The 26783-nt window shown below is 40.7% G+C and overlaps 2 protein-coding genes across 2 annotated transcripts; both read left to right on the plus strand.

Annotated features, from left to right (window-relative positions):
- The first annotated feature begins 305 nt into the window (after nt 1–305).
- On the plus strand, nt 306–12505 carry LOC119050143 (E3 ubiquitin-protein ligase TRIM34-like). Its single transcript, XM_037146301.2, has 8 exons — nt 306–551; nt 5852–6321; nt 6950–7045; nt 7720–7950; nt 9987–10009; nt 11156–11256; nt 11527–11553; nt 11816–12505. The coding sequence occupies exons 2-8, from the start codon at nt 5902–5904 to the stop codon at nt 12379–12381; spliced, it is 1464 nt and encodes a 487-aa protein (XP_037002196.2). The 5' UTR covers nt 306–551; nt 5852–5901; the 3' UTR covers nt 12382–12505.
- A 5748-nt stretch (nt 12506–18253) lies between these two features.
- LOC119050139 (tripartite motif-containing protein 5-like) lies at nt 18254–21217 on the plus strand. Its single transcript, XM_053671450.1, is given in 6 exon segments — nt 18254–18288; nt 19167–19382; nt 19385–19597; nt 19600–19646; nt 20230–20325; nt 20951–21217. Coding segments are annotated over 5 exon segments (780 nt in total). The 5' UTR covers nt 18254–18288; nt 19167–19225.
- Nucleotides 21218–26783: the final 5566 nt, after the last annotated feature.

A 26783-nucleotide genomic window follows, 5' to 3' on the forward strand; every position in this document is an offset into this window, starting at 1 on the left:
GCCTCCCTAAGATTTAGCTCCGCTGCTGGGAATGCACCAGAGGAACTCTTAATGCCCTATGAGTATTCCGAGTTACCGAAGGTGACCATTTTTTCCCACTTTGAACATATGTGTTGGTAGATGGTTGGATTGGATAATTCTTTGTTGTGGGAACTGTCCTGTGCATTACAGAATGGTTAGCGGTATTCTTAGCCTCTACTCACTAGATGGCAGCAGCCTTCCCGGTAGTTATGACAACCAAAACTGTCGGGCTTTGCCAAGCGCCCCCTGGGGCAAATCTTTCCTCCCCACCCCACCCTTTTAGAAGCACTGCGTTAAAGCTTTACTCTCTGCAGCAGCTCTAAAGGACTGCCGCCCATTTGGCCCAGGAGTTCCTTCCCCTTTCTTTTTCCTGCCAGCTGGGCGAATTTCACTTTCACTTCTCAGCCAGCTCCTGAGGAGGAACTACTTCATGCTGACTGAGCCCCTGTTTGGAAAATGAATCCTAACCAGGCCTGTCTTTTCCTCACCTCTTAAACCAGAAGCCAAGACATCTCCACAGGGACCTAAAGGTGGGTGGGGAAGTTTATGGAGGGCAGAGGGTGAGAAACTCCCAGAGAAAGGTACTAGGTGAAGTTAGCTGAGTTTAGTTTGTGGCCCAGATGTGCTCTGAAGGGGAGAAAAGCAAGCTTGCAGGCTTCCTGCTGTGAGTGCAGACAGATGGCAGCACTGGAGAGGGTAGCCTTGAGAGAAGGCAGTTCAAGAGGCAGACGGCCGTGTTTGTTTCCTGCAGGGGCCCTTATTTTTCCAGGCTGAGTTCATACCCTTCCTCTCTAGTTTGATTGTCTGTCTTGCTGAAAGGAACTGGAATCTCTGTTTCTATATCTGCCTTGACCTCTCTCTCTGTTAAGAAGGTAAATAGTAAGTCTCTTCTGCCCGACTCCACTCCCTGTTTGTAAAAGAGGTCCCTGTTTTACAAATGTGTGAAAGCCCAGGCTCAGATAGAATGGAGACTTGAGGGCATGGCCAGGGATATACTGAAGCTGATTCTTTGACTCCCTCCTAGCAGCCTCCAGGAGCTGTCTGTGGCCTTCCTGACATAGCCTCAGCAGCTGGGAGCCCTAAAGACAGCGGGCTGAATGACCCGTCTGCCACCTGCGTACTTCTGATGCTGTCTTTATCCTCTGTCCTCCTGAGCTTCAGTCTCAGGAATCCACTTGTACTTTTCTGTACAGGCCTGCTTGCTTTTACTTCAGTGGCCCACTGACACCAGTGTCCTCACCTGCCTTAGAGGTGTTGGACACACCTTTGCATTGATTGCTATCCCTACTGCTTAGCATTTTTCTTTGTTCTAAGCTAGTTAATAGGGGTTGATTATCTCTCAGAAGGAGCCCCAGGATTCCACAGTCTTGCTAAGAAGTTTGCTCTGACACTAATCATGTCCCTTCCTAAGCTCATTTGTGAGCAACTTGCATACCATTGATATGTCACATATTTTCCAAAACATGCCCATTCTGTCCTATAATCCCACTTTTCAGGAATTGCTGTTACTACCTTCCTGGAAGTCCATGCCTACAATTTCTGCCCAGATACTGATTGTCTCCCCTGGGTCAAGAACAAGACCCCACACAGAGCATGAACAGCTATATTTATTTATTTTAAAATTTTATTTCATATGAACTAAAGCAGGCCATTGCTATGAAAAAATACAATGACTATCCATTCACATACAAGACAAATCAAATACGTAAAAGAGCTCACATTCTAGTTAAAGGGAGATCATAGCAAACAATAAATAATTGATACAGTATACAAGAAGGTGACTAAGATTATGAGGTAATCTTTTTATTTTATTTTTATTTGTTTAATTTAATTGTTGTTCAAGTTTCTGTCTTTTACTCCCATCCCAACCCACCCCCCAAGTGCTCCCCACCTCCTTCCCATTTCCACCCCCTTTAGTTGTTGTCCACGCGTCCTTTATATTTGTTACTATAAACCCTACCCCTTTCGCCTGAAATCCCCTCCCCTCTCCTCTCTGGTCACTCTCCCCCTGTTCTCTCACTGTCCCCCTGTTCTCTATTTCAGTGTCTTTGGTTATATTTTGCTTGCTTGTTTGTTTTGTTGTTTAGCTTCCTGTTAAAGGTGAGATCATATGGTATTTGTCCCTCACTGCCTGGCTTATTTCACTTAGCATAATGTTCTCCAGTTCTATCCATTCTGTCGCAAAGGGTAGGAGCTCCTTTCTTTCTGCTGCATAGAATTTCATTGTGTATATGTACCATAGTTTTTGGATCCATTCATTTACTTATGGGCACCTAGGTTGCTTCCAACTCTTGGCAATTGTAAATTGTGCTGCTATGAACATTAGGGTGCATACGTTCTTTTGGATTGGTGTTTTAGGATTCTTAGGATATAATCCTATGAGTGGAATTGTTGGGTCAAAAAGCAGGTCCATTTTTAGTTTTCTGAGAAAATTCCACAATGATTTCCATAGTGGTTGTACCAGTCTGCAATCCCACCAACAGTGAACTAGGGTCCCCTTTTCTCCACAACCTCTCCAACACTTATGGTTTGTTGCTTTGTTTATAATGGTCATTCTGACTGGTGTAAAGTGGTATCTCATTGTGGTTTTAATTTGCATCTCTCTGATAGCTAGCTATACTGAGCATCTTTTCATGTGTCTCTGGATCTTCTGTATGTCCTCCTTGGAGAAGTGTCTGTTCAAGTCCTTTGCCCACTTTTTAATTGGGTTGCTTGTCTTCTTAGATGAGGTAATGTTTTTAAAATGTTAAATGAGGGTGAGAGATCTGTAGTGATCTACTAAAACCCTCGCTAGAACATTTGGGGAGAGGGTCATTAATGTGAGGCAGATTTAGCCTTGGCCTCTAAGGGGTGGCTGAAGTATGGACTCTGAGCCTAGAAGAACGGACAGGGAGAGTTGCAGTGTTTCCGAGGTCCCCAGGTCTCTGGATGCCAGAAACATGTCCTGTTTTACCCACTGGCAGTTTCTGACCCAGGAAACCAAGGAAAGTATCTAAGATGTCTGAAAACTTCAATGGATGTCCTTCCTGCACTTTACTTCCAAGAGACACTTTCATTATATTATAAAACCTTCAGAGAGGCATAGAGTTTGCATTATCATGAGTCCAGATGTTAGGAGAAGACTCAGTTGTTGGACATAGTTCTCTGAAAGGTAGGGAAGCCAGCTGACCTGACAGTTCTATAAGGCAGATGTTACTTGTGTTCTTTTCTCTATCTCCCTGACTGCTGCTTAGCTCTTGGGTCTCTTTTGGACATTGGTAGAGTTGCTGGTCCTGTGTGGGGCTCTGCCTTCTTTGTACCTTTCTCTTTCTGTGGTCATTATGGAGGCAGCTGCTTTGACACCAACTCGTTGTAGCCCCACTCTAATCTGAGGTCCACCACTACATGGGAGAAAGCATGTTCCATTCCTCTCTCCTTTATAGATTCTTGATATTTTTCAATATTGATTGGGTAGTAAATACAGAGAAAGGTAACAGAGCTGCATAATCATGGTTGGCTTAGAGCTTCACTTTTAAGAAGGGGTAGAAATCATCATTTTGTGTAGACCTCTGATTTAGCTAGTCATTAGAGCCTGATGTAATCAATTGTCACTGCAGCTAGAGGTTTTAGACAAATTTTAGTGGCTGTGCTATTGAATTGCCTACTAACCCACATTCATGGTACTCTTATTCCTTATTAGGGTCACTTCATGGATCACTGGAGAAATGGGTAGACTTCTAGGCCTAAGTATAACTCCACATAGCACTCATTACACCCCCATCCTTTCTTTTTAGAGCAAGGGGAATATTTATAGTTTGTTATATTCCTCAGATCTTTTACTGTACAATCTTTTCAACTATATTAATAACTTAAGGCTGATGTAACAAATTACCATGAATTAGATGACCTAAAAGAACAGGAATTTATTCTTTCACAGTTGAGGAGACCAGAAGTCCAAAGTCAAAGTAGTGGTAGAGTTGGTTTCTCCAGGAGACTCTAAGGGGGAATCTGTTCCATGTCTCTCAGTTTCTGGTGGTTTCCAGCCATCTTGGGCATTCCTTGCTTTGTTGCTGTATTACTCCAATCTCTGCTGCCATTGTCACATGGCCTTCTTCTAAGTGTCTGTGTACCTTTTCCTCTTCTTATAATGACACTGGTTATTGGATCTGGTTATCCACCTACCCTCTTCCAGTATTACCTCATCTTAATTTGATTACATCTGCAAATACCTTATTGCAAAATAAGGCTACATTCACACAGGTAAACATATTTGTGTGAGGGACACAACTTCAGTCCACTGGAAGACGTATCAAGATAGTCATAGCCACTGAGGTCTTCTCCCCCTCCACCCAGTTCCTTGTTTATATTTTGCCCAGGTTCTAAGAGTCAGCCTCACCATGCAACCACTCTGTGGTGTCTTCTGACAGACCACTAGCAATAGTTTCAGGTTTGATTTGCCATTCCCACTTATGTGACAACAGGACATAAACCAGCCAGGTTTACTTAGCTTAACAAAGGCATGTAAGATAGGAGACACAGCATGTTGTCATGACTGCCTCAGCTGAGCTCTAATGAGGGTCCATACAGAGATACAGGAAGGATAGTACTTTATGTCCCTCATGACAAGACACTGTGGTTTTTATATCATTTAGGATGTGAAACATTTCAAGCCCTTTTAGGCTACAACAGTGCAAAAGACCTAGGAGCTCTCTGCACACCAGCCATACTTGCATTCCAAAATTTGTAGAAGATGCTGTGTCCTCCATCAAAAGGACATTCTCAAATGTGATTCCTTCTCCCTAAAATATTTTCCTCTTCTCATTCCATATTCCCTCCTCATCTTATAGCTTTTAGTTCAATCCTTACTTATTCAAAGGGGTTATCTTTGATGTTCTTCTATTTAATTTTCCCAAAATATATCCTCTGTGTGGTAGTGTTTATCATACCTACCAGACTTCTGAAAGAGGACCCTGAGGACATTATATTCACCCTAATTCAACTTACCGAATTGAATAATCTTTGTAAGTCACTTGATTCAAGCATACACAACTGAATAAAGGGAGTGTTCTTATTTTTCAAGGATGTTTACATAAGGAATAAATAGGCCATAGTGATATATAATTGCAACTGGTTAACAATTGTTAAGGATAAAATTACCTCCCTATAGTGGTCCTTGCTATTTCTGTTGGCATCGCTGGGAAGTAAGTATGAGAAGGCTCTGTGTGGGGCAATTATATTAGGAGGTAAATGCTTCTTCAGTGGAATTCACTTCTATGATCCCAAAGCTCACTTATTGGTGAACAGCTAATGAATGAAAAAAAAAGTCGAATTACCTATGAAGAAATGAGGTTCTTTACATATTTATCGAGCATTGTGTTCCTGTGTTTTTGCTGCTAAGCAGTGAACAAAAAACAAAGTGCCTGATCTATGTGTGGGTTACATTTTAAGAGTAGGGCATTTAAGAAAGGATATCATGTATTATACAGTGGTAATAAGAAAAAAATAGCAAATGACACTCCGAGTAATGTTTTAGTGATTATGCTATGGAAAAGTTTGTCATATTAGGCCTGTCTGCTGAGGTGACATGTAAGAAGGGAGTTCAGTGAAGTGTAAGAGGAAGTCATACAAATATCAACAGCAGAATCATTCCAGGCTGAAAGAGAAATGAAAGCTCTGAAGCATTAATGGCCGACCAAATCACTGAATTCCACTTCTGGATTTTTTTTTTTTTCTCTTCTTTTTTATCCATCAATATTTCAGTCTTGGCCAATTCTTAATGTCAACATGATTAGCATCCTTTTTATTTGTGCCCTTCTTACACCATCTCCTTCCAATCTGCCCATTCATCTAGGAATCTTTAAGCAAGAAAAGCCTAAGGAAGAAACCAGGGGAGCAGCTACCATGGCTTTAAAATTCCTGGTGAACATGAAAGAAAAGGTGACTTGTCCCATTTGCCTTGAGGTTTTGACAGAACCTCTAAGTCTAAACTGTGGCCACAGCTTCTGCAAAACTTGCATCACTAATAATAAAGAGTCGGAGATCAGCCCAGAAGGAGAAAGCAGCTGTCCTGTGTGTGGTATCCGATATTCACCTGGAAACTTATGGCTTAATCAGCATCTGGCCAACATAGTGGAGAAGCTCAAAGAGGTTAAATTAAGCCCTGAGGAGGGGCAGAAGAGAGATGTCTGTGTGCACCATGGAAAGAAACTCCAATTCTTTTGTAAGGAGGATGGGAAGGTTATTTGTTCGCTTTGTGAATGTTCTCGGGAGCACCGTGGTCATCAGATATTCCTAATGGAGAAGGTCGTCAAGGAATGTCAGGTAAGGCCCATGATGGAGGGGGTGGGAGGAAGATAGTACATGGTGGAGAAATCTTTTCATCCTGCTTTACTCACCAGAGCATGATATACAATACTGAGTCCTATTATCTCCTCCCATGTATGTCTCTTACCCTGTTCTCACCACCCCATGCCTGAAGGACATTTCTGTGTATTCCTTCCATTTACATGAAGGATGAGCCTAGAGTAAAGACTCTGACCAAGACTGAAAAATTTTCCTATTTTCTTTTTTGTTGCATGGATGGAGAATTTCTCTTACAAGTTGAGCTCTCATTTCTCCTCTCAGCAGAATGATTGCTGTTAAACATTGTGGGCTGGATGTGGAAAAAGTTTTAACAAGAGGCTAGGACTTTCCTTGTCTGTAGCAGGATCAATACTTACTCTAAGAAGAAAGAAAATCAGGCTACACTTGGTGAGGGAATAGTGATTTTCATCACCCAGGAGTAAAGAAAACATTTACCTCCTCAGATTTCCTCCCATGTCATAGATTCTAATCACAGTTTCTGTGATCCAGTCTCTTCTGAGGTCAGCCTTGTTTATTCCTCATTTATTCTCTCCTGAAGTACTGAGAAAACCCACGGCTTGACTGTGTTGTGATTCCTCTCTCACAGGAGAAGCTCCAGAAATCTTTGGACAGACTGAGGAAGGAGCAGCAGGAAGCTGAGAAGTTGGGTGCTGACATCAGAGAAGAGAGGACTTCCTGGAAGGTATGAGGAGACTGTTCCTGGGGAATTTCTGAGACAGGAATCTTGGCAGGACCTTCCACATCAATCACAAGGCAGTCCTTTTCTCTTCACTCCCTAACATTGGATGAATCCAGAAGCCATTTAATTAGTTCTCTTCCTTGTCCTGTCTCTGTTGGGGTGGGGACAGGAGACTAAATGTTACAAGTAAACGTATTACAATACAGATGTTACAAATACACACAGATATTTGGAACTGAGAGCAAAGACACACTTTATGGTAGGGAAGGGTGAAGAATTCTGTCTTCCTTTCCTCTTTTTCAACAAGGCTCTAACACATCCAGTGGACAGAACGCTCTGGGCAAAGATTTTCCTGAAGGCCCCAGTGTGAGAGTGTGGTAATGCAGGAAGGCATCCATGTCCAGGACAGCCATCTACAACCTGAACCTTACTCGAGTTTTACATTTGTTCCAGGAGTGGCCTAGATATGACAGTGTGAGGCCTTTTTGGTTTGTATAGAAGAGAAAATACCACAAAATAAAAAACAGCTTTCCCAAAAATTGTTCCCATGTTTTTATTCCTCTCCTGGTTAGAACTCCCTGAAAAAATAAAAAGTATTTTCCTGGCACCTAATCCCTTTCACAGTAGGCTCTCTGACTGATAGAATCGTTACTTCTCTCTCTTGTTCAATCTTGCAGAATCAGATACAGACTGAGAGACAAAGGATACAGACAGAATTTAGTCAGCTTAGAAGCATCTTGGATAACGAGGAGCAAAAAGAACTGCAGAAACTGGGGAAAGAGGAGATGAAGACCCTGGATGACTTGGCTGAGGCAGAGAATGAACTGGTTCAGCAGAGCCAGTTGCTGAAAGAGCTCATCTCAGATCTGGAGCGTCGCAGTAGATGGTCAGCAACAAAGCTGCTGCAGGTAAAACGGGTGGCCCCATTTGAGATTCCCAAATACAGTCTAAATTGCCTTCTCCTCTGTGTCTTTGGAGTCTAATTCTGATGCTAGCCTTAACAGACAGGTCCCTTTGGCCATGTGGAAGGTCAAATAAGAAACTCAATAGTTAGTGAAGAAAAGAAAATTATGAAACACAAAAAGCCCAGAATTTGAGCTTCCAGATCCACCTGTGACTAAAGTGATATCTCTCTGACCTCCTCCTCCTCCTTCTCCTCCTTATCCTCCTCCTCTTCTTTTTTGCTAAGGTGATTTGAGTTTATTTCTTTGTCTTGTACAACCAATTATGCTAATACAGAGAGCAAAATATTCCTTTAGTTGTAAACCCAGCCAGAAGTATTTAAGAGTAAGCCCAAATATATTGAAACATATTGTTCAAAACAAACAATCTGTACAGTGATGATATGGAAATGCAGGCCACCAAAAGAAGTTAAGGATACAGGACTGGTTTGAGACAGGGACTAAATATATGTTATCACCATTTTTGACAAGTGGGCATAAGAAAGAAAAGAGTATGGTTCGGTCCATACTGTATAATAGTATGAACCAAATACAGGTTATATATTTAATATATACAGGTTATATTTATATAAGTATAATAATTATTATATTATATATTGACACATATTTTCAAACACATTATATGTTATATAATATGTTAAATATACATTTATATAATGTGTTGAATATTATATTTATATAATATAAATATAACATATATTTATATGTTATATAAAATATAATACAGGTTATATTTTAGATATTCTGGATTGCTGCTATGTTTCTTATTTGTTGTGGAATGTATTATCCTGGATACATGACTAGACAAAATAGCCAATGATTAGATTTTTAAAGTTTGGAATTAATAGCACCTGCTATGAGCCAAGTTTTGAAAAGTAGAAGAAGTTTTCTGTATATAACATGATGTATTCTGCAAATAAAGATAGTTTTACTTATTTTCCAATACAGATGCTTTTTCAAAATTTCTTCTTCTTGCCTAAATTTCTTTTTCTTACCATGTAGATGTAAGTAGTGATGCAGACATCCTTGTCTTGTATTCAGTTTTTCACAATTCCATATGATGTGTGGGTTTCTCTAAGATGCCTTGTCAGGCTGAGGAAGCCTTCTTCTATTCTTATTTTCTTGTTATTATTACTGTATGATTTTATTATAAAATAGTTGGATTATATATCCAAAAAGAATTAGATTTTATCCAATTTTTTCTGTCTTTTAAATCATCATGTCGTTTTTATGCTTAATTCTATTAAGATGGTGTTCTATATTGATTGCTTTTCCTATGTTAAACCAACCTTGCATTTCTGGGATAAGACAAATTTGACATGTTATATAATTTTTTATATTTTGCTGGATTCAACCTTGTGCTACATCATTGAAAAAGTTTGTGTTTATATTCATAAAGGCTATTGGCCTATAGTTGACTTTTTGTGTGTGTAATATCTTTGTCTGGTTTTAGCATCAGAATAGTCCTAGTGTATAGAATAAGTTGGCAAATGTGCCCTTAATTTTGGGGAGAACAATTTATGAATTATTTGTATTATTTCATCTTTAAACTTTTAGTAGACTCCCCAGAAAAGCCATCTGGGGCTGGACTTTTCTTTGCAGAACAATTTTGATCTTTAATCCAATTTCTTTATGTTTTAGGTCTATTTATATCTTATATTTCTTCTTGAATCAATATTGGTAGTTTCTATGTTTCTAGAAACTTGTCCATTTAATCTAAGTTATTTAATTTATTGGCATGCAATAATCCCTAGCCTTTATAATCTTAAATATCTACAAAGTCAATAGTAATAGCTCCTCTTTCACTTCTTAATTTAGTAATGTACCTCCATTCTCTTTTTTTTTTTTCTTGGAATGTCTAGCTAAAGCTTTGTCAATTTTGTTGATATTTTCAAATAACTTTTTGTTTTTCTACCATTACTTTCACTAATCCTCCTTTAATATGTATACTCCTTGACTCATGTTTTCTTTCTTCTTCCTAGGACATGAGTGGAATCATGAAATGGTGCGTATGGGTGACCGGGAGTGGTGCATTTGTGTTATGAAGAAAGGTTTGTAGTCATGAGAGTTATTTGGTCATCAACAAGAATGAAAAATCTCTCAAAGCAAGAAAACTTAGATGTATTATTATTTCAAATTGCTGCTCATAGATGAGAATTTAAGAATCCATATCTGTTGAGAATGAACCAGATTCTGTGGTAGTGAATTCAATGGTTGAAATTCACAGAGTTAGAGCCAGTGAAGATAATAGGGAGAAGAGACTTCACAATCAGAGTCTTATCATTTCACCCACTTAATTCACTCTCTCTCCTTTTTCTGGTTCCCGTATCCCATAGATACTATTGTTTACCATATGCAGGGCCTCATGAAGCTCTAAAATAAGTTATGGGGCAGCACCTTTATACTTATTTTGCTTAAATAGGAATAGAGGAGACCAGTCCATTCTACAAGGCTCTCTTCAGATTTCCAAAAAAAGACCTGAGCCTTGTGGTTTGTGGCTTTGATCCTTGTGCCAATAATTAAACTCTCCTGCTCACATACTTTAGAAGCTTTTATAGGAAAGTTTAGCCTTTGTGTCTAAAATTGCCAGTCTACCTAGCAGCTTCAAATTCCTTACACACACATAAAATTCTAACCGTTTTTCATTCAATAAACAACTTCCTCTTTGCCAATAGTTTTTAACTTTTCCCAGAACACCTGAAGTCTCAAATGTTATTTGTGGGCCACACCACTGGAGTTCAGGGTTTGGACTAGGGCATAGGCATAGGCTCAAAAAGAGACCGTATCAAAACCAGGATCTACACTCTCACCACTGATCTGCCTGAAAGCCCACACCTGTGGACTGTTTTGGGGAGACTCACTGTGATGTGAAAAACCCTGCACATCCACATGGTATCAAGGGAAGAGATAATTATTCTATTTTTAGAAGACAAAACTTTATTTGAGGTGCAGACCTGCCCAAGGTCACACAGAGGGTAACTGGGAAGGAAGATCCTTTTTCTGGTTCCAGTAGCAGGGCACTCCTTTCTCCCCTCATCAGGCTTCTCAGGGAAGAAGGGTCAAGTGTGTTAATGGTATGGAAGAAGAAGAAAGTGGTATTAGGGGGACACAAAGTAAGAGACCTGGGGTCAATATTTTTTGTCACCCCTAGGAGTGAGGTGTGGACATTGAAGAAACCAAAAACTATTTCCAAAAAACTGCAGTGTGGATTCCGTGCTCCAGATCTGAGTAGAATGCTTCAAGTGTTTAAAGGTGAGGAGAGTGGCAGGAGTGTGGCTGTGGGACTAAGCTAGAGATGCTACAGTTCCAATGGAGAATAGAAAGGTGGATGTTCAGAGAAGAAGGGATATTGCTGACAAAGATATGGTTAAGGGAGAATGACTAGGTTCTGATCCATCCTCTCATTCATCAGTTCATAGCCTCATGGTAGTCTTCTCCCCCGCCCCTACTCTAGAGGAGAAATAGGTATCGGTATTTAATCTTCCCTTCTAATCAATATCATTAAATCTTTTATCATTTCAGAGCTAACACATGTCCAGTGCTACTGGGGTAAGAAGTTACTGGGTCTCCAAATCACTTTGTTCTCACCTCCTTTCAGAAGTTTGTTGTTTCAGTAAGATTTGATGATCTCAACCCCATGTGTTTCTCTCACCTCCTAAATTTAATATGTTTCTCCAATGTTTTACCCCACTTCCCCAATCCATCAATGCAAGTCCTTTCTGGTCACTTTTAAAGTCCCTCTTCATGTCACCAGATAAACCAACCCATAGCTGTCACCTAATCATATCTTTTTTCTTTTTTTTTTCTACAGTGGATATTACATTGAATCCATTCAACCTCAATCTGAATCTTGTCCTTTCAGAGGATCACAGACAGTTGACATCTGTGCCAATTTGGCCTATAAAGTATTGTAATTATGGTGTCTTAGGCTCCCAATATTTCTCATCAGGGAAACACTACTGGGAAATAGATGTGTCCAAGAAGACTGCCTGGATCTTGGGGATATATTGTAGAATACGTTCTAGTAGCATAAAGTTTGGTGTTAGACGAGGCACAAAGTATCAAAATGCTTATTCCAGATACAAACCTGAAAATGGCTACTGGGTTATAGGCTTACAGAACGAATCTGAGTACAGTGCCTTTGAGGACTCTCCCACCTCAGATCCCAAGGTCTTGACTCTTTCCATGGCTGTTCCTCCCCATCGAGTTGGGGTTTTCCTAGACTACGAAGCAGGCACTGTCTCATTTTTTAATGTCACAAACCAAGGGTCACTCATCTACAAGTTCTCTAAATGTCACTTTTCTCAGACTGCTTATCCATATGTCAATCCTTGGAACTGTCCAGTTCCCATGACCCTGTGTCCGCCAGGCTCCTGAGCCTCCTCGTCCTGGGGCTCAGTTCCTGCCCCTGAGCTCACTGCTGCATCCACACCATCTCTTCTTTGCTGTCTTTATTCTTTAGAATGTTTATTCATTCTTGAGTTAGAAAAGAAGTTAAAAATTCTAATAACATAAGAATATTGTGGGAATTGAAAAATAGAATGTTTGCACTAACTTTCTCATTTCTTAGCACATAAGCAGTGGTCCAGATTATTGTTGACTAAATTTCTCTGATTTCAAATAGTGAATGTTAAGAATGTATATTAATTTACTTTGGATATTAACACCTTTGTTATGCTTTGAAAAAGAATAACTATTAAGGAACCACATCATTTTTATTTATCTTTTCTCATAACAAATATTTCTGTTATTGGAATGTTCAAATGTATGTTGTCTTGTAGATAGCTTTCTGGTATACAATTCTAGGTTGTAACTTATTTTTTAAACATTTCTTTTGGCCCTGGCTGGTGTGGCTCAGCGGGCTGGGCACTGGCCTGTGAACCTAGAGGTTGGTGGTTAAATTCCCAGGTAGGGCATATGCCTGGGTTGCGAGTCAGGTGTCCAGTTGGGGGTGAGTGAGAGGGACCTGATTCGTGCATCTCTTGCACACTGATGTTTGTCTCCCTCTCTTTATCCTTCCCTTCTACTCTTTCTAAAAGTAAATAAATAAATAAAGACAATATTTAAAAATAATAAACATTCTCTTTGAATTTGCAAGTTAACAGTCTATCAATCACATTGTTTTATTTTTATTATGCCAAAAACACTACGGGATCTAACTGCTTAAATTTTTAAGGTGTTGCAGTTCAACAAATTTAAAGTTTCAGTAATGCAAGATGAATAAGTTCTACAAATCTTCTATATAACATCCTGCCTATAGTTAACTATACTATATTGTGCATTTAGTGATTCTTTTTTATTTTAAAATAAAGTTTTATCTTTTGTTGTAGCTAGCTACTTTTTTATTTGAATTACTGAAATAGTGTTTTTCTTAATCTAAGTGAATATACTAAATATAAGGTGATCTGACATTGTTTTCTAATCCCATAGTAATTCTCTTTGTGGTAGAGGTAGGGTCCGGAGCTCTCCATGGCCTCCCTCAGCATTGGCATATGTAGGTCAATGTCTCCCTTTCCTGGTCAGCTTCACTCTTCCCAGGGAGCTGAAAGGCTGCTGTTTTCCTCAGGAGTGAGAAAAGCACAGGAGTAATAGTTCCTGCAGCACGGGGTGTTGTCACCATGTTCTCGACATTTTCATTTTCCAATCTTCCCAACCTACTTATTGGCCAAGAGAAATTCATAAAATGGGCTACTTGGCCAGTGTCTGTTCTGGTCCCTGTTTCACAGGAAATTCTTCAGTTCTCCATTTGTGGAAGACCTGTCATAGGAGAGGGATTCCAAGATAGCTACTTTCAACACACACACACACACACACACACACACACACACACACTCCTCTCTCCTAGACACAGAAGGAAACTGATCCTTATATATAGTCCCTTCCACCTCTGCTTTTCTGTCACCCTATTGCCACAATGATTGAAGCTATAACTCATGAAGAAAAACCTGTACTCTGGAGTTATACAACAAGTATCTCTCTAAGGATATTCGTGGGTTTATGTTCCCTAGAATGTCCAGGCTTGCAGTTCAAAATGTGAAACAACTTACAGAAAAATACCTGAGTTATCAAACACAAAGGAAAAATTCTTCACACTAAGATATCTTTAAAAAAACCAAATCCAGCATCCATGACCCCAACAGAAGCCTACTCCTTACAGAGTGTGAAGCTTGTACATAGCTTTAATATACATTGCTTCTTCTCAGAAAATATCATAAAAACAGACTCTGGATTCCAAATGAAGCTTATTGGGCATCAAGTGTGGGTTTTCTCATGATGCAAATACCATGTCTAGGGTTTTTCCTTCTCTCTCACCTCTGAGCTTCTACAGTGTTCAAACCAGATATAACAGCTGCTGTGAAGTCCTTGTGTACCAAATACAACAGGCCCTCTGCCCAGGCCCTCAATCCATTTTACTGAGACCACAGATCCAAAACCTGATCTTATCTGGAAACAACACCTGCACAGTCACACCCAGAAATAGTGTTTAATCTGGGGACCCTGTGGCCAGTCACACTGACTCATAAAATTATTCATCACAATTACTTTTCTTTTTCCTTTTGATTATGCTGGAACTATAGAGATTATTTGTTGTAGAGTGTTTGATGGTGTTGCCCCCCAAAAGACAGTTCATGTAATTTGATCTCTGCAGTCCACTTAGGAAGAAGTGTTACTTTGTCATATTGAATCCAGGTTCTGAAAGTCAGCATCACCATGCTACCACCTGGGAGAGCCCCTCTGACTGACCACCTGAGTAAATTCAGATCTGAGCATCCATTACCTCTCACATGACCAAACAGGCCACAAATGGGCACCCTCACTTCCTTCAGCTGGTGGATACAGGACAGGAGAGAGCTGCCAGTACCACTACCTCAAGTGAGCCTGCAGCGTGGGTTCTCACTGTGGTAAAAGACAGACCTGATTCCCTCCTCAGGGCACCTCGTTCATGAAGGAGCAAGATGTGGTTAATGTGACAGTACACAGCCTAGGGAAGCCTAATTCTCCAAGGATGGGTTACTCTGAGAGCCATGAGAACAGCCTCAGGGAGCAGAGCTCAGCTAGGATTAAAATGTAGTTGCTGGCTGCTCTGACCCAGGCACAAAAGTTTGGTATTTCTTAGGGGCCCTATGTGTGTGTCCACAGATTTTCTCCTTCCCCACCCTTTCCCTAAGAATTTAACTTTCATTTTCACTCTGCTATTCAGGAGCCTCTTGGCCCCTGGTGTGGAGAGTGAATCCTGCCCACGACTGCCCCTCAGGCTGGAATTCCAGAACAAGCAACTAGGCCTTGTTCCCAGGAAGATTGGGGGTGGGTTTCCTTCTGCTCTCCGTGCAGTGCCTGGAGGGTAGCAGCCTGCCGAGGACTCTGTGGTCCACTGTTACAAACCTAGGGCACAAAACCGCAACCCCTGTCACCCCAGGCACCCAGCCAGGCTCTCAAAGGGCGTCCTGTGAGTGCTGGATCGGTCCTAAGGCTCTGACAGGACCACAGTGGAGGGGGCAGCTCCAGCCAAGTCTCAGTGGCACAGGGGTGTGGCCAAGGGAGAGGAGATAAGAGGAGTGGGGCGTGGGCACTCCCCAGTCAACTCTGGTTGCGCGGCTGCAGCAGGGAGATGGTGCAGGTATAACCAGCGGCACCTACAGGTTAGAGGGAGATGCAGCCCTGCGCTGGCTGGGTGGTGCCTGGATCATCGATGTCACGCCCACTCCACATCTCTGCCTCGGGTGACAGTCCAATCAGCTTCCACTCCTCCTGCAGGGGATAGATCTCTTTTGTGGTCTATGTACTTCTCAAACTTCTACTTCTGCCCCTCTCCTGGAGCAAATTCTGTTAAGTCTTTTAAATACTGTGCAGGAAACCCTTAGAGTTCTCCTGGGCATAAGCCTTGTTCATTTTTAAAGGCAGATGTTCTGTAGGTTCAGCACTCTCGCACAGGTCCCCAGTTCAGAGAGCCTGGTGTAGGGCACAAACCCATAGGTCCTCAGGGATGGTCTAGGCATTTGTGATATCTGTGCAGTGCAGATACCACTCACATTTCCATAACTACCTATCTGCTTGCCTGACCTGAAGCCCTAGCTAGCATCACTGCTCAGGTTGTGGAGGGTCAACCTCCATCTATGAGGCCTCAATCTCCTAAACACTTTTCTCTTCTGTGTCCTGTAGCAGCAGATGATTTGACCTTAGGTCCTTGTAGCCACACTATAAAAATAAGTTCTGCAGCCCCAAGGCTGAATGCTTGTTCTGCACTTCCCTTCTCTATAAGCACTTGTTGTGTCTCAGGATTGGTTGGATTTTGAAAGGGATGACAAATAATTGGATGTCTCTACCCCATATTTGGATCACACTTCAGTTGTAAACAGGGCTAGAGATCATTTAATATCTACCCCTGATGCAATGCCTACTCTGATCTCGCAGTTCATCAGAGCCTGATCTGGACCACAGTCCCTGCAGCCAGGGGCTACCTGCATATGGCCTCTGGGCTGTTCTCACCATTTGGACCAATACGTGGAATACACTTCTGGTTCTCTTTTAACCTCATTCCTTATCAGGTTCCCTTCAAATGTGATGAACATGGCACCAGTGGACAGTGTTAGTAGATCTAAATTCATCTTCATACTGCCTTTATAACATTCTCCTTCATAGCACAGAGCTAAGAGAAAACTTACTATTTCATATTGCAAATATTTCTTTTACCCTCAAAGTTTGGCAACCATCAAGATGTGCATATCTACTGAGACCTTATTTATCTTTCTTTTTTTATTGCTTCCTAGTCCCATTTACTTGGAGCTCCTGAGAGAACTCCTGAGCCTAGACTGTGGCCACAGGGCCATATTGAGTCCAAGTGGAGAATGAGCATCACTGTGCTACCACTCTGATTCACTCTGTGACTGACTATAAGCATTGTTTCCAATTTAGATCATCATTCCCTTGTATGTGACCTGATAAGATATAAACTTCCAGGCCACTTAGCTGAGCTAGGGATGCAAGACAGGGAACAGAGCATGTCAACAATGGCTGTCTCCAGTGAGCTCCCAGTGAAGGTCTTCACAGTGCTATAGAAGGTCCATTATTCCTGTTATTTCAGCCTTTTAAGAAGCCAGACTTAGTGGACAGGTGTGAAACCACCATAGTTTATGTAAGCCCAGAGCTACAAAGTACTCGTTACTTTGTGAAAGCTCATAAGCACAGCATCCAAGAGTCTAAAACAGACAGTGTTGATTGTAAAAGTCACCCTCTCCTTAAGAAAAATGAAGTCTTAGCTTATTAACTGGCAGTTGAGTTCTATAGGAAGTCCTCAAAATGCACTTTCCACATTGGGCTATTTTTGTTATCAGTCATATGGCTTTATGTAGTTCACCTTCCACTTTATTGTAGCCTCATAAGATTCTCAGAAAACAAAAACAAAACCAAATACCTAACTTATTAGAAGAGTAAGCCAATATTGCCTCTATAGGTAAAAAGAGCCTGATGTTGACTCTTTGTTCCCAGGTACCTCATCTAACTGCCATCTTTTCCTCTTACCTCATCCTATGTCTTACTCTCTTCCCTGCTCTACATTTGCTTCTACATTATCCTTCATAAAATCTATCAACATCTCTCCCCTGGGCAACTGCATGCATCCGACTCATCTTTCCCTTTCCCACAGTGGATCCATCTAACACATGACCACACAAGGGCAAAGCTAATCATGTAACTCCTTCTCTGAGGGCAATAGATGGATAATTTCTTTTGCTGTTGGAAAAGGGCCCCTAAATGTCACATAACTGGGGAAGTGCCATATATCATGGTCATTGGGGGCTTTATGGGATTCCAAAGGGCTAGTGGTTTTTGGCATACCAGCTGCACTGTCATTTCTAAATTCAGACAGGGTGGTACATCTTTTATGAACAGGTCATTTTTTTCTTAATATATTTTTTTCCTCACTCATATGCCATTTTCCTTTTCCTTCTACAGCTTTCAGTTCAACCTTTTTATTTTCGAGTTGCAGTTGCTGGACAACTGACTATCTGTCCCCATTGCTTAATTTTCCAACATGCACACCTCTCTAGTAGTGTTTTTCACATTAGCTTGTTGGCCGATTATTTAATTTACTGTTGCTTTCCAGGTGAATGTCAGGGTCATAGTGGTTTAAACTTTCTGTTTAGACTCATCATTTTGTTTGTGGGTATTAGTTTAGTTCTTATCATGTAATTCAGTTATTAAGAACTAGTTGAATGACCTTTCCTAATATTTGAAACTTCTTTCCCAGGACAGATGTTCATTTCATCTATGTTCTTATTTCTCCAGGTATGTGACTTTTGTGATTCTATGAGTATATTTATGACATTTCCCTTTCCACCATCCACATACATACACACTTTGGGGCTCCTATCAATGTCCTTGGCATATTTTCCAGGCAACCATTAGATTTTACCATTTATCAACACAAGACTTGCCAGATCCTTCTAAGTTACCTGTTATGTCTTTGATTAACTCAGTATGTATGGTAGGGTCCGACCTCTGAAGGTTCATCACAACTCTGCATGTTGAAGATAATAATCTTTGTGAGACACTCAGTGTCTCTATGTACACGTCTGATAAAGGATTTGTTCTTGCCGCGTACAAAACACATTGTCACATATTTTGTTAGAATAATAAGAGAAATCATTTCAAACATTCAGCAAATGATGGCAATTGTTACACTGTAAATAAGCAGTCAGAGGAGGTGTTTCTGATAAATGAACATGTAAGGAGAGATTAACAGAAGGAACAGAATGAGTCCTAGTTATGCCAGGGACTGCATCGCCTGCTGAGAGAAGAGCAGGTATAAAAGCCCAGACACATAAGAGGTTTGGTGCTTTTTTCTTCTAGGCTGTGTTTGCACATGGAAGAGAAGAAGCAGGAGAGATGTGGGGTCACACATATTTGTTCTGTAAAAGTAAAGGACAATAACAACCATCACACAGAAAAAAATGAAATATAGTCATGTCATGTGAACTAAGAGTATTAAAAATTGTTATAAATTGTCCTTTTTACAAGGTTGCTTATCTCCTTTACTTGTCTTTCTACATTTTATTTTTTGTCCTTCAATATGTGTTCTTGCTCTGCCCTTGATTTCTACACAGTTAGAATCACTTATTCTCATGCTTCTTACTCTGTCCCCTTTAACCTTTTGATTCTGGCAGAAATCTGTGAGCCACAGGAGCCTCAGATCAGGACAGATAGAAGCAGGGGAGCAGCTGCGATGGCTTCAGGAATCCTGGTGAACATAAAGGAGGAGGTGACCTGCCCCATCTGCCTAGAGCTCTTGACAGAACCCCTGAGCCTAGACTGTGGGCACACCTTCTGCCAAGCCTGCATCACTGCAAACAACCAGGAGTCCATGGTCAGCAAAGAAGGAGAGAGTGTTACCCTGTGTACCATATCCATTACCAACCTGGGAACTTGCAGCCTAATCAGTGTGTGGTCAATATAGTAGAGATGCTTCAAAAGGTCAAGTTGAGCCCAGAGGAGGAGCAAAAGACAGATCTCTGTGAGCACCATGGAGAGAAACTCCTGCTCTTCTGTAAGGAGGATGGGAAGTTTATTTGCTGGCTTTGTGAGAGATCTCAAAAGCACAAGGTCACCACACTTTCCTCATGGAGGATGTTGTCCAGAAGTACAAGGTAACAGACCAGGATGAAGTAAAGACAGGGCAAAAAATAGTATTTGACAGGAAATCTCTTTTTTGCATTCACTCTAGCTACTTTGCTATCCAGCCCTGAGTCCTATGATCACTTTTCTTCCTGTGCTCACCTTCCAAGGGCAGAAGAATATTTCCATGCATTCCACACAATCACAAAATGATGAGCAGACTCAAAAAATAAGTAGATATTCTTGTAACTCATGCTAATAAGTGGAGGTTTGGTGCCCAACCAAAGCTGTCTTTGCCCCTTTGGACGGGAGGGGTAAATGGGCAGCTGGGTGATTTATACCTAAGTTCTTTTCTTACTACTGGATCAGGCTTCCTCTTCTAGGACAAAGAGAATCAGTCTTCTGCTGACATGGGAATGGGGACTTCTATTACATGAGTCTTAAAGAGTACATTCACAACATCAGGCTCCCTCAAGTCACAGATTCTAATTTTTGTTTCACAGTTTCTATAAACTCTAATCTCTTTAGAGACCAGCCTGATTTTTCCTTACTTGTCCTCTGTTCTGAAGATGAGAAAGCCCATAACTTCACTCTGGTGTAAATGCTCCCTCACAGGAAAAGCTGCAGGCAGCTCTGTACAGGCTGAGGGCTGAACACCAAGAAACTGAGAAGTTGGAAGCTGACATGGGATAAGAGAGGACTTCCTGGGAGGTTGGTGGAAACTCTTCCTGAGGGAGTTAGACAAGAATCTGGGCAGGACTGTGGGTATTAGGCACAAGGGGCTCCCTTCTCCTTTTTTTGTAACAATCAATGTCTAGAGTTATTGATTAATGATTAACCATTCTTTATTCTTTTCCCAATAAAAAAAATGGGGCTGAAATAGAACCTATCAAAATTAACAAATATTTGTAGGTTAGTGATTCTCAGAGGGACTATCTGCTGAGGATAGCTAGTAAATTCTGTGTTCATCGCTGTCTTTATGTTCATGGCTCTGGCCCTGGTACTCTATGTTAGGTTGAGGGTAGGGGTGGGGGTCAGGAGTAATGCAGGAAGGCATGACTGTCCTGGGCAGCTGTGGGAAAGCTGAGCCACATTCAGGTGTCCTGTTTTGCTTCAGGTTGGCTTCAATAGTGTGGACTTGAGGCCACTACTTTGGAATGTGTTGAAGAGAAAATAATAGGAAAAATCAGCCCCCTTGAAAATTGCTCCCCTGCTTCCATTTCCCTTCCCTGTGAGAAATTCCAAATCAAATATTTTTTCTGGCTCCCAGTCTCTACCTGATAGCCTGAGTTCCTCTCTGTCTTTCTCATTCCTGAAAAATCAAATACAAAAGGAGATCCAAAGTGTCCAGAATTGTTTTAAAAAACTGAAAGGCATCCTGGACACTGAGGAGCCGAAGGAGCTGCAAAAGCTGAAGAAGGAGGAAGGAGATATTCTCCATGACATGGAACAATCTGAGAGTGAGCTGGTTCAGCAGAGCCAGGTGTTGAGAGATCTCATCTCAAAGCTGGAGCATCGGTTGCAGGGGTCAATGAGGAAGATACTTCAGGTAAGACTTGGGAAGAAGCCCCAGCATCTGAACTTGAGGAAAATGAAGACTTAAGTTTCCTGCACTACTATGTGGCTGTGCAGTTTGTGACGACACTGAAGTTCCCATGGTCTTGCAGTAAACTTTTCCTAATCTATTTCAGAGGTTATAGGAATAATTGAATGCATGAATAACAAGGAAAATCTTGTTTTTATTAATGTATCAATTGTAGTGCAAAAATCTGACTGTGGAGAGAAGAATCTTTGTGTTCAATTGTATGATTCTATAAGCCCCTATATCTGTGGTTTAGTCTATAACATTTTCAGATACCTCTCCATGTCCCAAGAGTTTTGGGTTAGTTTTCTCTTCATAGAATGAGTTGAGAATTTTCTCCTCTGTTTTCTGAATAAACAATTGTGAAAGATTTGTATTCTTTATTTTTTATTTATTCAATAAATTCACCAGTGAAACCAACTCATCGTGGGCCTTTCTTTTTGGAAAGGTTTACATTTTTTTATTCTAGTAGGTTTTCTTAAGCTTTTTAAGATTTCTTGAGTCAATTTTTGATAATGTACGTCTTTGTAGAAATTTGTCCATTGTGAGTTGTCAGTTTCGTAAACATGAAGTTAATTATAATTTTTATAATCTCTTTTATTTCTCCACTAGTACTCAGTAATGTTCCCCCTTTTTATTTGTTTTTATAAGTTTCTATTTTTATTAGTTTTAGATTACATTTTCTTATTATGCTATTACAGTTGTCCTAGTTTGCCCACTTTTACCCTCTTCCACCCAGCACCCCCATTCCCTCAGGCAAACCCCACATCACTGTTCGTGTCCATGGGTCATGTGTATAACTTCTCTGGTTACTCCATTTCTTATACTGTAATTTACATCCCCATGGCTGTTCTGTAGCTACTCATTTTTACTTTGTAATCCTCTCACCTCTTCACCTATTTCCCCATAACCCCATCCCATCTGGCAACCATCAAAACACTCTCTAAATTTATGATTCTGCCTCTGTTTTTCTTGTTTGCTTAGTTTGTTTCTTAGATTCACTTGTTGATAAATATGTATTTATTGTCACTTTATTTTTCATAGTTTTGATCTTCTTTTTCTTAAAAAGGTCCCTTTAACATTTCATATAATAATGGTTTGGTGCTGATGAACTCTTAGTTTTTTCTTGTCTGTGAATCTCTTTATCTGCCCTTTGATTCTAAATGATAGCCTTGTTGGGTAGAGCAATCTTGACCATAAGTCCCTGCTTCTAGGGCTTTGGATATTTCTTGTCAGTCCTTTCTAGCTAAGAAAGTTTCTTTTGAGAAATCAGCTGACAGACTTATGGGAACTCTCCCATAGATAACTAACTGCTTTTTTCTTGCTGTTTTTAAGATTCTTTCTTTATTTTTAATCTTTGACATTTTAATTATGACATATCTTAGGGTGGGTATCTTTGCACCAATCTTATTTGGGACTTTGTGCTTCCTGGACTTGCATGTCTATTTCTCTCACCAAATTAGGGAGGTTTATTTTCATTATTTTTTCAAATAGATTGCCAGTTTCTTCCTCTTTCTCTTCTCTTTCTCACACCTCTATGATGCAAATGTTGAAATGTTCATTACACTATTTTTATTTTTTGCAGGGGGATTCCTTTTCTTCCTGTTGTTCTGATTGGTTGTTTTTTGCCTCCATATGTTTTCAATCATTGATTTGATTCTTGGCTTCACTTAATATAGGGTTGTTTCCCTATAAATTGTTCTTTGTTTAGATTAGTGTATTCTTTGTTCCTGGCTGGATCTTTTTCATGCTCTTGAGTACTCACTAAGTTCCTTGAGCATCCTTATAACCAGTGTTTTGAATACTGCATCTGACAGATTGCTTTTCTCCATTTCACTTAGCTCTTTCACTAGAGTTTTGATTTGTTCTTTCATTTGAGCCATGTGTCTTTGTCTCCACATTTTGGCAGCTTCCCTGTGTTTGTTTCTGTGTAGGTAGAGTTGATATGACTCCCAGTCTTGGCAGCATGGCCTCATGTAGTGGGTGTCTTATAGGGTCCAGTGGCACAGCCTCTCCTATCACCAAGCTGGGTACACAATGTGTACTCTTCATGTGAACTGAGTGCATCCTTTTCTTGTACTTGAGCCTCGATTGTTGTTTAGGGTTGGTGGACATTTTAGAGATTTTTAGGAAAGATTGGAGTATGGGTTGGTTGACCAGCTGCTTGGGTGACTTACGTCTGAGATTCGGTCAGAGGCTTGAATAGAGTGCAGTGGGGTCTCTCAGAGAATCACTAGGTTGGGGCAAGATGGTGTTAACATGGTTAATGGAGACTCAGATTTGGCCCTGGCCTGTACTGCTGGCTGTGTGTGGACAGGGATCCACAAGAGAACAATGGAGCTTCACAGCACTTTAGTCCCTAGGAGAGTTGCCCTTCCAGCCCTCCACTTGAAGCCAGACAATTCAGTTTCTCCCTGCATGTCTCTAGGGCTGTGCAAACTTCTATCTCTTCTCTGAAGCTTAGGACAAGTGTTTGTGAGGGAGTGACTCTGCTAGGGTCTTTTAAGAAGATGCTAAGTTTTGTAGCAGCCCTCCATCTCACCTGGACTGAGTCCATGCTGGTTTTCACAGCCAGATATTGTGGGGACCCCTCTTTCCAGCACTGTACTCCTAGATGAGGAACTAAATGTGGGGCTGGGACTTCTCATTTCTCAGGTGATACCTATGCAGTCGTACATTCCTACTATTTCTTACCCTCTACAGAGCGTGTGGTACTAGCTAATTTTGTCTCAGACCCTCGTACCAGTTTTGAGGTGGCTTCTTCTTTATAACCTTAGTTATAGAAGATCTGTTTATCTCATCTTCATGTGGTTCTAAAGGGTGGTTATTCTATAATTTAGTTACAGTTTTCATGTGGTTATGGGAGAAGACAATCATAGCATTTACCTACTCTATCATTTTGACCAGAATTCTATCCTTTTACTTTTCCCATATTTGTGTTTTTGAATCCAAAATATGTCTCTTATAGATAGCAATAATTGAAATTGCTTTTTCTCTAGTCCAAAAGTCTCTGCCTTTTAAGTGGTGGATTAAGAGAATAACATTGAATGCAATCATTGATGTAGCTCTGTTTTATATTGTATTATTTCCTTCTATATGTTGCCTGCAGCTTTCAATGTTCTCTTTCTCATTGACAAGATCTTTGAGTTAAACAGCTATTTTTTGTATAAAATGTGAAGTTTTACTACTTTCTATGTTTGTGGTGGTTACTCTTTGAATTAAAATATGCATTTTAGACTACTTCCGCCAAGATGGAAGCATAGGTGGAGACACCATGCTTTCTCACACAACCAAGTTTAGAGACAATAAAATATTAGCAACAGAAAACACAGCTGGAACACAGAAAATTGAACTTTTAGGATGTCTGATAACAACGAATTCTTCAGCCTGACATGTAAGAGGGGCAAAGCCAGCAGCTGGTGGAGCAGGGTCACACAGAAAAACTCAGTCAGACGGACTCAGGTGCGCGGATCCCAGGCGTGGGGTTGCAACGGGTGGACCCAGTGAGCAACCCAGTGAGCGACGGGTGGACCCAGCAAGGGCGCAGGGGGGCAGGTTGACTGTGGTGGCACATTCCTGTGCAGATAGACGGGTGAGGGAGTGGGTGGTGAGACAGGACCAAGCAGGCCCCAGTGGCGGAGGCGACAGAGGAGGCCGCCATTTCCCCGCTCTGACCTCACCCCCACATACAGCTTCACAACCCAGCCACCCCGCCCTGGTGGCCCAGCCCCGCTCCTAAGGCTCTGCTCTCACACTTAACAGGCACGAACAGACCAAAAATGGCTCAGGAAGATCTCAAAGCCCCAGAGCCCATAACTCTAAGCGACAAAGAAATAGCCAAACTTTCAGATGCACAGTTCAAAACACTGGTGATCAGGATGCTCACAGAACTGGTGGATTTTAGTCACAAATTAGAGAAACATATGAAGGCTAAACTAATTGAAATGAAGCAAAATGCACAGGAAACCAATAGTGATGGAAAGGAAACTGGGACTCAAATCAAGGGAGTGGACCAGAAGGAAGGAAAAAATGACCAAACAGGAAAATATGAAGAAACAAGAATTCAAAAAAATGAGGAGAGGCTTAGGAACCTCCAGGACATCTTTAAACACTCCAACATCCAAATTATAGGGGTACCAGAAGGGTAAGAGGAACAGCCATGAGTGGAAAGCTTATTTGAACAAATAATAAAGGAGAATTTCCCCAATCTGGCAAAGGAAATAGACTTCCAGGAAATCCAGGAAGCTCAGAGAGTCCCAAAGAAGTTGGACCCAAGAAGGAACACACCAAGGCACATCATCATTACATTAGCCAAGATTAAAATGAAGGAGAGAATCCTAGAAGCAGCAAGAGATAAAGGGACAGTCACCTACAAAGGAGCTCCCATCAGACTGTCAACTGATTTCTCAAAAGAGACTTTACAGGCAAGAAGGGGCTGGAAAGATATTCCAAGTCATAAAATCCAAAGACCTACAACCAAGATTACTCTATCCAGCAAAACTTTCATTTAGAATAAAAGGACAGATAAAGTGCTTCTCAGATAAGATCAAATTCAAGAAGTTCATCATCACCAAGCCCTTATTATATGAAATGTTAAAGGGACTTACCTAAGAAAAAGAAGATAAAAAAGATGAACAGTGAAAGGACAGCAAACTCACAGTTATTAACAACCACATCTAAAACAAAAGCAAACTAAGAGGACAGCTAGATCAGGAGTGGAAACATAGAAATGGAGATGTCATGGAGGGTTAGCAACAGAGGAGTGGGAGGAGGAGAAGGGGGGAGAAGGTACAGAAAATAAGCATAGACGGTAGGTAGAAAATAGATAGGGGGAGGGTAAGAATAGTATGGGAAATATAGAATCTAAAGAACTTGAGACACATGGTCATAAACTAAAGAGGGGAATGGTGGGAGTGGGGGGTGCAGGGTGGAGGGGAATGAAAGGGGGGAATAGAACAACTGTAATGGCATAATCAATAAAATAAAAATTAAAAAAAATAAAAGTAAAAAAATATGCATTTTATTTTATCATGTTCTACTTCAGATTAATACTAAATTAATTCCAATAAAATGTGGATACTTGCCTCCATATGTTACAGCAACAACATGATGATGCTTTAATATGGGCACTAGATTCAATGTAGGCAAGTGCCATGCCTTTGGAATTATTTGGCATAACAGGAAAGACAAGTTTTGGTTTTTTATGGAAGAATAGTCATGCTTTCTTAATGCACTGAGTATAAAGTCAACATAGAAAGCATAAATATAACTTGGAGAATGACATAGGCCAGATCCTGATGACAATGTCTGAGCTTCAGAATTAAGCTTTGATTAAAGTTAGAATTGTCCTCCAAATTCCCTTTCTGTTCTTCATCCACTTTCAATTGTTTTCAGTCATACAGTAGCAAAGCCTAATACAGAGAGCAAAGCAATTGTGTGTAGGTGTATGTAAGCCCAGCAGTTTGCCTAGTTTTTGGTGTCATGGAAGAAGTTAGTCTGAGATAGAGAAGACCAAATATATTGGTACACATGTATTCAAAAAAATAAAACTGTGGCAATGAAGAAGTTCAGATGATTAAAATCTGCT

This window comes from Artibeus jamaicensis, unplaced genomic scaffold, assembly GCF_021234435.1.
Source record: "Artibeus jamaicensis isolate MK-2021 breed Jamaican fruit bat unplaced genomic scaffold, CSHL_Jam_final contig_69, whole genome shotgun sequence".
In the NCBI taxonomy this organism is placed as follows: Eukaryota; Metazoa; Chordata; class Mammalia; order Chiroptera; family Phyllostomidae; genus Artibeus; species Artibeus jamaicensis.